Source organism: Micropterus dolomieu, linkage group LG06, assembly GCF_021292245.1.
Source record: "Micropterus dolomieu isolate WLL.071019.BEF.003 ecotype Adirondacks linkage group LG06, ASM2129224v1, whole genome shotgun sequence".
In the NCBI taxonomy this organism is placed as follows: Eukaryota; Metazoa; Chordata; class Actinopteri; order Centrarchiformes; family Centrarchidae; genus Micropterus; species Micropterus dolomieu.
The window spans coordinates 28,897,612-28,911,243 of record NC_060155.1 but is presented as its reverse complement, the minus strand read 5'-3'; the positions used below and the strand labels follow the sequence as shown (position 1 = coordinate 28,911,243).

General features: G+C 42.5%; 1 protein-coding gene across 1 annotated transcript; it reads left to right on the top strand.

Annotated features, from left to right (window-relative positions):
* Positions 1-4,206: 4,206 nt before the first annotated feature.
* On the top strand, positions 4,207-8,036 carry LOC123973115 (transcriptional regulator Myc-1-like). The gene is made up of 3 exons (XM_046053003.1): positions 4,207-4,531; positions 6,052-6,715; positions 7,049-8,036. Exons 2-3 carry the CDS (start codon positions 6,061-6,063, stop codon positions 7,576-7,578), a joined length of 1,185 nt encoding a protein of 394 aa, XP_045908959.1. The 5' UTR covers positions 4,207-4,531; positions 6,052-6,060; the 3' UTR covers positions 7,579-8,036.
* Positions 8,037-13,632: the final 5,596 nt, after the last annotated feature.

Genomic DNA, 13,632 nt, shown 5'->3' with positions numbered 1-13,632 from the left:
CACACACACACACACACACACACACACACTTTTCAAAATCTCTGTTTTGTCCCCCTCACTTTTTTCCGGCGATTTCGGAGTTGGCTCATAGCAGAGACGGTTTGAATGACTAGTCGATCAATCAATCAATCAATCACACACCCCATCAGACATGATTAAACGGTTGAAACGCAGACAAAAATCATGTTGGCCCATAGAAAACATGTGACACAAGGCAAAGGTGGTGCTGAAAAGTTAAGGGAGAGAAAAAAAGATTTCGGGTGCAGCAAAGTGCCTCAATATTACGTTTCTTTTGTGCTGCTGTTACTTGAGGACTCCTGCCGCAGGGTGGGTAGTAACTTGTTACAAATAACGCACATTTGCTAAATAAATACATTTTAAAAAAAGTAATTGGCACCTTTTCACGTTCCTTTTTTAAAAATGTACTTTTACTCTTTACTCCAGTATTTTCTTTAGGCCAGTCATCTACTCTTAATTTCTCTACAGTTTCCATTCATACCTTCATAACTTAACCAGTCTGTAATCTGCATTTTGCTTCATTAGCCGAAATGATCCAGTCTGTGTGCGCGTAGTTACGCAGAAGAGCGCCTGGTCTCGGGCGCTTGTCACAGTCACAGAGCTGGGCGCAAACATTTAGAAAATCAGGCAAACACCTTTCTCAGTTTAAGGCTTTATTGTTCTACTTACACAACTGAAATCCTGTGAGCGCACACCATGGCACTGCTGGCCGTGTTGGAAAGCAGCCTGCGTCGCTCTTTAACAAGCCGGCAAATAAATACTTTCACTTTCCATTAACGGCGCATTTAAAGCGTATTTCGTCTCTGAAGAGAAAACGTAGACTTCACACTGTAACATAAGTTATATGATCATTGGATTGATCCTGATATAATATTTTATATATATAATTATGGTGGATAAAACAGTCCTGTTGGGTTTTACGCATGACGCACAGCTTCCGCTGTATGCAGGTTTACATGCTTCAACAAAGAGCTGCTCCCTGTTGCTGCCACAATGATTCTTTGCGTTGTGAAGATTATTTAGATGCTTTAGGATTAATCAGATTGTGTGGGCTGCCTGTGCTGCTGCAAAGCAAGTGTTTTGGTCGGCTACATGTCCGTAATAAAAGATACAGGTAACAATAGTGGCTGGGCAGCAAGTGTTATATTTGAAAGTGATCTTATCAACACATTCATGGAGATTTAAAAAAAGAAATTAATTGTTTTAAACAGAAATAGCTAAAGATAATCAACCAGCAAAGCAAATTGCATTCCCTAGAAATAACCATGTTGCAGTTGTTTCGGACCTGATGAACAGCAGATGAAATATATTATTATATTTATACATAAGTAGGTTTGTAACTTTTTATGGGAGTAATTTTTTCTTGAGTAAAGATTTTGAGTACTTTACCCACCACTGGCCAGCGGCACCAGTACTAGTGCTGACATGGTGAACATGTGACAGCAGAGATGAGGGCAAGAGCAGAACAGAGTCAGAGCCAGCACAGTCCAAAGCAGCAGTTTATGGTGAGACTGATGATGATATGACTTGTTTAGGTCTATCTACTCAAGGGCTCAGCTGAAGTGATTACTTTACTTTAGGAGAGTTAGAGAGGGATTTCTAGTTTTGAAAATGTATTTTAAAGGCTCATTTAGTGATGTACTCTACTTACATAAAATTCTCAAGAATGCAGGAATAAAAGTCTCTAAAGACCCAGAGGCTACAACAAATGTTTGGACTGACCAGGGACAAACTCCTGGGCCACTTTTTTAAAAACTTGTGTCCTGAGGTGTGTGTGTCTCATACGTGTCCATAAACAATTGAAAAGTAGTAAATGTTCACACAAAGACGAGCACAAAGACGAGCATCCTACAGTATTTTAAGAGGAAGAGGACAGAGGTCACAGGAGCAGGAGTTGAACAAACTGAGGAGGACGAGCTTGTAAGTTGGATGGACAGCTACTAGACGTAGTAAATTCTACAACTCACATAGTAAAAGACTGTTAGACCAAAAGCATGTCATCAGAGTTTGCAGGGAAGAAGCTCTGTGTTCCCAAACATTTGTTGCAGGGAGAGTCAGGGCCAAGAGAGACACAGGAAATATCACAGACAGCTCACAAGTGTAACATTGGAATAACTAAAAGCATTTGTACTGTGGCTACGTTAACTAGCAGCTGCATGGTTTTTACGGCATGTAGTCGGTTTTGTTCTAGTTATATTATACTCTGTCACTACAAAGACCCTCTTTCAGGCACACTAATAAGTACATTCTGTTTTCAAAAGCCATTAGAAATGAGCATTTAATTGCTTTATTTAAAAAACAATTGACAATATCGGGGGGGCATGCCCCCGAACTCCCCGAGCATTTCACCGTCCCCTCCAGGTTCAAAGTCGCTCCTACGCCCCTGATAATAAATAATATTATCTGCAGTGCTGGAATGTAACTAACGTTTTTACTGAAGTATTTACATAAGTACAAATTACTCATAACTGTGGCGGCAGAATCTTTTCAAACCAAACAATCAGTGTATTGATGGAGGAAATAATCAGCAGGTTGATCCAGAATGAAAAGAATCATCAGCTGCAGTCTGATACTAAACAGTTCAGAATGAGCTGCAGCTCAACAACTACAGCAGCAACATCCTGCTGCACATTAATGAGGAGGAAGAAGAATCTGTTATAGTACAACATTTTACTGCTTTAATACTTTCAAACTCACATACTTTTACTGCAGGAACATAATTAATGCAGGGCTTTTACTTGTTTTACATGTAGTATTTTGTACAGTGTGGTATTAGTACTTTTACTTAAGGATCCTACTTCCTGCAGTACTGCATACAAGATACAACAAATCAGAGAAAAGAAAACATTGAGGGAAAAGACTCAAGAGTTAAGTCCTGAGGATTGAAGCAGTGAGTGGCTGCAGCCACCAGAGGGCAGCAGTGTCAAGCTGACAGCTGGACGTAAACAAGGACCAATCAAACTAATCAACCTACTGTCTTTATTAACTGATACTAATTACAAGTCTGAGCCTGATATTTCTGCTGTATTCAAACCATCACTGATGAAAACAAACCTTTAACAGTCATAGATCATGTATCAGATTGGGCTGTTTACCATGTTTAATGTTGTTCTATTTTACTGAATGAACATAACTCCTTTTGATCACATCTGCTTTGTTGATCCTTTAAATATTCTTTTCATCATGCATCTATGTTGTTACAATTTATGTATTCTAAATATGTGTTATGTGTTTGTAACCTTAAATGCAGAAGAATCAGTGATTCACTGACTGGAAAGTATAAAATGTATGAAGAGGTTTGTTCGTCATCAAGATTTTATCAGTCAAGTGATGTCAGATGATCCCTGATTCTGAATATCAAGCAAAGGTAAAGATCTAATTAGCAAATTTACCTCTGTCAGCCTCATGTTATATGTTTTGTTTGCAAGCTTTGCAAGTTAACTCCAGTTGATGGAATTAAAAGAAGAATATCAGAAACATAAGTGAATGAAAGACACTGGATGAAAGAGGATAACTTTGGGTACAGATGTAGGAAATACACAACAGAGGTACAGCCTGAAGTGAATGTAATCTGTGTAACTGGCTACTTAAATAGTTCTTTTTAAATATTTTGCATCGTTTTATCCTGTTATTGAATGTTTTCTTTAATCTTTTTTAATTTATGTTTACATTTTATTTTCGTTTTATTTTGTTATTTTCTAAAAGAAAATGTTTTTTTTATAATTTCTTTCCTTAACTTTTTTTTTTTGTGATTTTCTTGTTTCCAATTATATTTTACTGATTAATTTACAACATAAGTTAATCTCATTGCCGGTTATTGTGTTTTATTGTAAATGTTGTTGTTTTTTTTTTATGTTTGTGTATTTAATTTTATTCTTTCCTTTAACATCTGTCTTTTCTTTTTTGAGTATTTTAATTCCCCAATTTAGCCGTTTTATTTTGTTATATAACTTAATCACATTTTCACCTCTAACATTTTTCTTTTCTTTTTTAAAGTTCTTTTCTTTGAGTATTTTCTTTGTTGTCATGACTTAATCACCGAGATCCGAATTCCCGGAACTTCTTGTCGACGCATCATTTACAGCTAAAAGACCCTCACCGCGCCACCGCTACACATCCGCGGAGTAAAACAGTCCCCGCATCAAACGCGCGTTCTTGCTCCGTTTGATCACAAAAAAATAAACAAGATCATCTGTTGCGGCGACACCGAGTGTTTATTGATTTGTCACGAGCACGCCCACGCATCGATTAGGTGTACTACGCAGCTCACATGTTGGCGCGAAAAGCATGACGTTTGCGGATGTGTAAAAAAAGCCGGAGTATTAAATGTCTGCAGAGCAGCCGGTCGGCGTGAGTCACGGTGAGACAGCAGCGCGGGACACCAGCGACGGACCGCAGGCTCACAGATCACTGATATCGATCTGTGACTGGGAGAGGAAATATTTTGCAAACGCTCTGAAGATTTAACCTTCGCTCACTGGAACATTTGGATTTTATCCTGCGAGCTATAAGGGTGAGATTCAATAACAATAACAGCTGGTTCTTGTTCTGGTTCTGGTTCTTTAAGGGACAGTTTTCTGCTTGGTGGAGAGAAATTATCACTATGTCAGTCTGAAATAAAAAAAAAAAACATATGCCGAATTTACCCCTGCAGCTGCTTTTTACCATCCTCTCAAACTGTTTTTACATAGCTGTTACTTAAAATGGTTAAATCGGTGAGTTAAGTTGGATTTACGTGTTTGTGAGTGTAACATCTGCAGAGCACCTCACCTCGCGCTATTTGGAGCAAGTCATGGTCTCACAAAGTGCAGTTTACTGGGCTTTTAAACGCCGAACTGCGCCCTGTGCCTTGTTGAATATGAATCTTTGTATTTGAGTCATATTTTGCAGTTTTAACCTTTAACTCCAGACAAAATAATCCTAAATTTACTGTTTCTTGGATTGGGTTTTGTGGGATTATGGTATCATAATTTACTGCTGCAGAATGTCCACCTACATTTATAAGTTTATTATTCACTGTCACAAAAACCCTGTAGTGATGGAGAGGCATAGCAGATAATTTGATATCTGTGATACCTGTAGGCTGGTGGTGCATCTGCAACACCTCGCCTGTCAATTTCCTTTTAGGTTGCAACTCCTACCTGAATTATATTCAGGTTATACTTGAAGCTGAAGAAAGTCTTTTTTAGTTGAGTCAACTTTAACTTCAAAAGAAAATAAACTACCGGTTTTATTGAATGAAGTTTCGTGTGAATGTGTAAGTGTCGATCTCTACAACTAAATCCTACCTGTAAACACAAAATTTAAAGAAATACACATGATCTCTGTTTTTTTTAAATACAACATAGCCATTTAAATGTGTTTGGAGTTATTTGCATAGCAATAGCAAGATTAAACTCCTGATAAAAAAGTGAGTCACCATCTAAATAATGTTAAACTGCCTCATTATTGAAGGGGATTTGGTGCATCTAGAAGTTTTGAACATGAGACAGGAATTTCATTCTTATGAGTAACTTTTAATAGCTTGAACAGACTTCATCACCATCTCTGTGACCGCTCACTACTCACCACTATGACAACTTCCTTAAATATTCACACAGGAACTTGGACTGTGCAGCTGTATGGTGTTCCCCCCCCCTGCATGCAAATACTCTTAGAGTTCAGTATTGGCTGAATTTCAAAATTGTAAATCATGTCTTTTTATGCTAATTTAGCTGTGTTTTCAGGGTGGAACTGAATCTGCAGTTATACAGCAGCTGCTGTTTGGGAAATATGGAGATTCAAAAAGAACATAATTGTGTAATAGTTGAGACATCTGGGTTTACTTCTGTACTTCTTACATATTTGTTTGTATGTTTTTCCATAAATATAAATAGCTAAATCTTAAATCTCCTCCTGTATGTATTTATTTATTTTGGTAACTTTTTGTATCCAGTTTTTATTAACTATGTATAGATTATATGCATGTATGTGTGTCACAGTCCCGCCAGGTGGAACGTGCTGATCCTAACCTCATGTTGTGTCTCTTCCCAGGCCGCCATAATGCCTCCGGTGTTAACAACGTCCAGCGCAAACTATGATTACGACTATGACACGATTCAGCCCTGCTTCTTCCTGGACGGCGAGGAGGAGGACTTCTACCTGCCTCCACACAACCAGCTCCTCCCGGGTCCCGGCGAGGACATCTGGAAGAAGTTCGAGTTGCTGCCGACGCCCCCCCTGTCCCCCAGCCGGACGCCCTCCCCGTCCGGCGTCCCGCTGTCCGCCGCCGAACACCTGGAGGCGGTGTCCGACCTGCTGGACGAGGCCTGCAACCCCTCTGCGGCCGTCCTCCAATCCTTCATCATCCAGGACTGCATGTGGAGCAGCAGCTTCGCCGCCGCCACCAAGCTGGAGAAGGTGGTGTCCGAGAGGCTGGCCTCGCTCCGCGCCCGGCGGGACTCCTCCACAACCAGCACACTAACAAACGCCATCGCAGACGCAGGTGGGCAGCCATCGCAGACGCAGGTGGGCAGCTCTCAGGTGAACGCGGGATACCTGCAGGACCTCCACACGGCGGCGACGGACTGCATCGACCCCTCTGTGGTGTTTCCGTACTCCCCGCTGAGCGAGAAGAGCGGCGACGGAGCAGCGATGGAGGTGGCGTCCGACCCGTGTCTGGATACTCCGCCTCTCAGCAGCAGTGACAGTGAATCAGGTGGGAAGCAGGCTTTTATTTTGAAGGGGGTTACATGTGGTTTATTACATGCCTGGTTTTATTTTGAAAGATGACACTGTACCAAACAGTCCACCAGTTTTCTGATCATGTTTGGTTCTCGTGTCTTCTGCGGCGCTGACCTTTATATCGCAGTGATGTCATCAGATGTCAGTTAGGGATGTGGTTTTGTAGCGAATGACCGATAAGAACTACAAAAATAGAACTACAGAAATACCCAAGTTGTAAAAAGTGTCTCTTGGATGATTAATTATAGTAAACTTACAAACTCTTACTACCTGTGTTGATAATTGTCCCTTCCTTGTATTTTCCCAGAAGAAGAAGAGGAGGTGGAGGAAGAAGCTGAGGAGGATGAAGAGATCGACGTGGTGACGGTGGACAGGCGAAAGGTGTCACGGCGGTCAGGTGCGGGCAGCAGACCTGACGCCTCCCCGCTGGTCCTGAAACGCTCTCACATCAACATCCATCAGCACAACTACGCCGCCCAGCAGCCCTCATCGCCCGTCCAGCAGCCTGCTGGGAAACGCATGAAGTCGGAGAACAGCTGGAGGTCCTGGAGCCCGCGCTCTGACGGCGAGGACAGCAACGACAAACGCAGGACTCACAACGTGCTGGAGAGGCAGCGCAGGAACGAGCTGAAGATGAGCTTCCTCGCCCTGAGGGACCAAGTCCCGGCGGTGGCCGCCAATGACAAAGCGCCGAAGGTGGTGATCCTGAAAACGGCGACCGAGTTTATCGTGAAGGTCAGAGAGGACGAGCGGCGGCTGCTGGCGACGAAGGACGAGCTGAGGAAGAGGAGCAGAGAGCTGAAGCAGAGGCTGGAGCGTCTGAGGACTTTACATTAACTGTTAATTAGTGTTTCAAGTATCAATAATTATGACTAATGTAAACCGAACGCAGGAACTACAAGGACCAGAGTTCCCTGTCCGTGTCCTGGCAGCTGGTCTGTAGTCAGTCAAACTGTGTTCCTGTTTGTATTTATTTATTTTTATTGAGATTTTTATTTAAAATAGTATTTTTTTTTCTTTTAAGTTTCAGATGTCAGATTAAGAAAAATACATTTGAGTAACTTTTACTCCCAGCTGATCGTGATGATAAATAATTCAGTTTATTTAATCCGTGAATTCTCCCTACAGCAAAGGGTCTGTTCGTGTATATTGTAATTTGTTTTATTTTATTTTTTTAAATAAGTTTATATTTTTATATTTGCCCGTGGCTGCACGACAGGAAGTCCATAAGCAGCATTGCAACCTCTTCAAAATAAAAGCCCTTCATACGTTGGAGGTTCTGTCAACGTTAAAAAGGTGTAAGATGGTTTTGTTTCTTCTTCACACGCACATTTAAGGGAAGAGACGCGTTCCCTCGCACTCATGACGATGTCACACCGCTCGGCTTCATTACTAAACTCGTCTCTATGGGAGAAGCAAGGGGTCAAAGGTCACAGAGGAGATTTGTGGCTCCAGAGTTTCAGCCTCTGGAGTTTATTGTGAAATCCGAGGGCGAGACAGTGTAGAAAGAGCAGCTGGCCAGATGTTTCACACATCCGAAGGGAGTTACAGATGTGCGTGTTGCTCGAGTCTTCTCACTGTTCTGGATTGGTCAACACTGTTTGGTCATTTGTGAAACCTCCAACCTGGCAAACAAAACTCGGGGCAGCAGGCTGAACTCAGGAGAAACCAGGTGAAAGTTGAGCTCCGGTCGGTCGATATTAAACGCCTCCACTCCCACGGTACGCTCTGAGAGTCCACTTCCCAGAATGCAGCGCAGGCTGCGTCACAGAGCCCCCCCACTAACCGGAGGAGAATTCACACTTATTTTTTTTCCGTCAGACAGCTCTAAGAATAATGTTTATCTCCTGAGTCAGCACCGAGGAGGTGAAAGGTCACAAACCCACAGTCTGTCTGGCGATCATTTCATGTTGTATACAGACTAAAGTTTGACATATTTAAATACTTTTAGACACTGAAGGATTTCCTGTTTGTTGCCGTCACCTCGTTTGGCTGCAGAAAGAGCGACCAAAGAGTCAGAAAGATCTGGGAGAGATTCAAGCTTCAAGGTAACTTTATTATCCACGAGGGGCAAATTGTTTCACAGCTGGCAGCAACAGGCAGATATCAAACAACAACAACAACAAACAAACACATAAACACGACACAAGTTATATTTACGAGGCTGATGACGGCAGGGATAAATGACATCGTGACAGAATATATCTGCACCCTGATGGCAGCAGCGCGATCACGAGGGAAGGCTCGGATCGGCCGGGATTGTTCCCCGCTTTATTTTAGGACCTGACCTTGTACAGAACACAGAGGTCGTTCAAGCATCGGTTTTCCCTGCACACCTTCACGGCACCTTGCAGGCGATTTTTCAGTTGAACAGAAAGTGACCTGTGCCAGCAGATTACAGAGAAGGTAAAAACTTACGGTGCTGTAACAAAATCAGGCATCTTACGGAATCAATTTAATCATCATAGATGCGGTTTAAGAGTTCCTAACATAAAGAAGAAGCGGAGTTTTATCTGATTTGTTGTCGTGTTGCAACATGAAAGATTCACTCTTATCTACGTCGTTCACCTTTTCATGTGCTTATTACACAACTGCCAGGGAAGTTACTCTCTTCCGATTGGCTGACAGACTTCCCAAAACTTCTGTAACCCCGTGCACGTGGGAGTCAGTCGGTCTCCCCTCTGTAGGAAGCTGCAGAGTGAGGGTCTTCAGCTGATTCCCCCGTCCTCCCCGTCAGTTTTACAGTTCATTTTAAAAGCTCTCTGTTTTCTGTTACAGACTGTTTAAATGAACTATTTTAGACAACAGTGCGTTTGTCTCTTTCCTCCATAAAGAGTGTTGTGTCAGTGTTGCACCTGTATTTATTGAATCAATATATCGTCACATCGCTTGATATCTTCTTTGTGATAAGGATCATAAAAATAATCAGACCAAACACACAGTCACTGCACAACATGTGTTTTCTCTCTGGGGCCCCGAAGCTGCCCTGAATGCACCGTTTGACCGTTGTCTCAAATTTTTTTTGCCAATAAAATAAATAGAGAGAGAGTGAGTTTCTGCTGAGTCATGCTGACAGTGCAGGACGCTCAGTGGGGAATGAAGGATTTCCTGTTTGTTGCCGTCACCTCGTTTGGCTCCAGAAAGAGCGACCAAAGAGTCAGAAAGATCTGGGAGAGATTCAAGGTTCAAGGTAACTTTATTATCCACGAGAATTTGTTTCACAGCTGGCAGCAACAGGCAGATATCAAACAACAACAACAAACAAACACATAAACAAATACAACACAAGCTATATTTACACGGCTGATGACAGCAGGGATAAATCTCGAGGGAAGGCTCGGATCAGTCAGGATTTCTTTAAGGACCTGTCACCTGTGCCAGCAGATTACAGTGGAGGTAAGAACCGATTTAATAAAAGAGTAAAATAAAGAATATTATTATGAGACTTATGGCACTATAATAAGACCAGGGCTGTTTAATGATCATAGATGATTACATAAAGAACACAACATGTGTTCAAACATGAATAATTCACTCTTATCTATTTAGTTCACTATGTGCTCTTTACACACATTTCAAAACTTCTGTAACTGCGTGCACAGGGGACCCAGCCAGTCTTCAGGTCTCTAACTGATTCTGGCTGTCTGTCAGTTTTAGAGTTCATTTTAAAACCTCTCTGTTTGTGGTACTTGCTCGCCCTCACACATCCTTTTAACGCCTTCCTTCCTCTGATCTGTTATCTTGGGTCGTCCGTCAAGCTCTGCGGTAGCTCGGGGCCGATTGACCTTCTCTGTTATGGGCCCCCAGTCTGTGGAACAAACTGCCCCCTCACTCAACGTACAGCTCAACACCCACAGCCTTTCTTCGGGCTTTAAATGTACCTAAATGCTCTCTGCACCTGCTGCTGCATGTCGACCTCTTTTTTTTTTGTAAAGCTCTTTGGTGGGAACATTTTTAACGTGCTATAGAAACAAATTTGACTTGACCGTGAGCATGTGGACGTCCCACACATAGTTCTTGTCAACAGTTTATGACTGAGTGGACTCCCACGGGCCGACACAGGGACAAGACAGACTCTCAGGTGTCCACTGGAGCCCAAGGTGTCCTCTAAAAGGTCATAAGCAGGGTGCAAACTATTAGGATTATTAGGTGTCCACGTAAAGATGATTGTGGACCTCCAGCTGTTAATATAGAGACAGGATGGACTCCCTGGTGTCCAGATGGAGACTACATACAGGAATCCAGTGGACTCCAGAGTAAAATAATAACGGACTCGCAGGTGTCCATTAATGTCCACACCTGACTCAATGCTTCTTACTACAGTCACAGTGTACACAGAATTATATTTTATATCTATGCTCCTTGACTTTATCTTTCTTTCTGCTTTCTACTTACTATGTTTGCTGTTATGCACCAGATCACCAAAGCAAATTCCTTGGATTTGAAAACCTACTTGCCAATAAAGTTGATTCTGATTCATGTAGAGACAGTCCTCATAAAAATGAAAATACTTTCAGATGTCCACGGAGAGACAATTAATGGACTCCCTGGTGTCCACTTAGACCTCCTCTTCTCCATTATGTTCTTATATCAGCAGACGATGGCGTGTAGTATCGCTTGTGTTAGTGGACTCAAATAATCTCATGGTGCGGCATAAAAAGTGTTGTACTCTTAATTCACCACTGTCACAACATTATCCTGAGGAATGAGTGGAACAAACGCTGTAAAGAGATGAGCTGCTCGCCAATCAGGAGGCTGACTGCTGCACGCACGCTCAGGTCAGGCTAAAAAGTCGTTGCCTCATTAAGCAAGTGATTGTTTCTTAAACGCTGACGGATTCCTGTAATATTCCCACCGAGCAGCTTCATCTACACTGTTTTGATACCAAGGTTTTGCTGAGGAATCGTATCTGACGGACTGAAAGCACAAATCATACAGGGATAATAAACCTGTCCACGCTTTCTGGCAGAAAACAGAGGTGATCTCATGTAACTGAGCTGAAAATTTGTGATCAGCCACAGAAAACACTACTACCAGTAACCTGCTCACTACTTGTTTACTTCTATGTTTCCTTCCTGACAAAAACCACAAAGTGTTGTTGTGAAGTTAAAGAAAGCGAAAGCTACTTCAAATATATCAGTGTTCAGAATCACGTATCAGCAGGTTTGCATTATTAGTTGTTTACTGCGAGAGAGACTTTTGTTTTTCCAAAGATTTTATACTTGTTTGTTTTTTACAGCTGTTTCACCACCTCCCTTAAATATTTTCTGCTGTGTGCATGGTGGGAGAATAAAGTCCATCAACATCAAAAACTGGCCGTCGACTAAACTTTATTCAGCCACTTTGCCACTAAGAAAAGCTAGAATCAGTGTGCCGTCTGGCTCTGGGACACAGAGTCTTAGAACTGGTTGGTCTGTTGGTTTCTGGGCGTGTAGTCTTCAGGTTCCAGACCTCTCAGTCACCGCACACATCTGGACAGAGCCGGTGTTCATGGGCTCATGCTGCAGTCGTGTCATGTGGGATAGATGGTGGAGACGGGAAAGACTCTCATGTTTACGACTTTGTTTGATGTCCGTACGAACGTTTCTGGGGAGCGCCTGCAAGAAAGGAAATTTATGTAGCACTGGTTTCCAACAGCAAACACATTTACAAAGACATGTCATATTTAGCTAGATGTGTTTTTTTCTTTTTTATCCGTTTTCCGTGTGTTATCTCGGACATAAATACAGTCTTTGGAAGACGAAGACGGGGTTTTTGGATTAAAGGGCAGCAGACCACGAGCCACCCGGCCCAAAACACATCGCTCAGAGCAGAGGAAAGAGAGCCAGGAGAGGAGCCATGCTGGCCCAGTTTGGACTTAATTGAAGAGCCGGTCTGGACAAAATGAGACTCATACTGACCAAACAACAGAATTCAGAGACTGTTGTGCCCACAGCGTTACAGAGACCTGCCCCATCAACATCCCGGGTCAAGCACTCGGCAGGTGGTCCACGTTCCGAGCTGTCAGATGAGAGCAGGTGGACTTCCATCGATGATGCTTGGTGCTCAAATGCAGTCAAGAAGGACTGTGTGTTCCAGGTGTCAGACTTTTTATTGTGAAGATGAAACTTTGATATTATGGTTGCGGCTGTTTGCATCCACCCCAGATGAAAATTCAAGAAATGCACTGCGGAATGCTAGGTAGTGTTGTAGTACTCGATACTGGTCTTGGTCTTAAGACCACTTTTGCGGTGGTGCAGCGGTTAGCACTGTCGCCACAGCAAGAAGGTTGAGGGTTCAAACCATCTTCTCTCCGGGTGCTCCGGCTTCCTCCCACCATCCAAAAACATGCAGGCTAGGTTAATTGGTGACCCTAAATTGTCCTTAGGTGTGCGTGTGCCTGGTTGTTTGTCTATGTGTGGCCCTGCGATGGACTGGCGACCTGTCCAGGGTGGACCCCGCCTTTCGCCCGATGTCAGCTGGGATTGGCTCCAACCTTTCCCTGTACGCAGGATAAGCGGTTGACGATGGATGGATGGTACCTTGTAGATGCAAAATATTGATTCTGAATGTGTCAGCAAAATCTTCCCTGATGTCGTCCTTCATTGTTTTCATATAAAACCAACTAGAAGCAACTTAAACATTATTTAAATGTTTTAATGATTATGTTTAGGCCCATAAAGCACCTGGTTGAGGTTAGATAGATAATGGTGTGCAATAATCACATTTCTTATCACCGTAATAAGAAAAATGAATTAGTACGACACATTTCCAGCAGAAAGGATAAGATCTTATCATGTGACTTTTTCACGATAAGAAAAATATGCTACTAATAGCTAATAACACCTGCCTTATTTAAAGGCTTCCTGAGGAGGCTGTGTTGGTTTGTACGGTTGCCATATTTGTAGTTCT

Excerpts from the sequence above, each read along its gene's own strand:
- LOC123973115 (XM_046053003.1), top strand. The coding sequence starts at position 6,061 with ATGCCTCCGGTGTTAACAACGTCCAGCGCAAACTATGATTACGACTAT. Across the intron at positions 6,716-7,048 it reads CAGCAGTGACAGTGAATCAG|AAGAAGAAGAGGAGGTGGAG; the intron begins GTGGGAAGCAGG and ends GTATTTTCCCAG.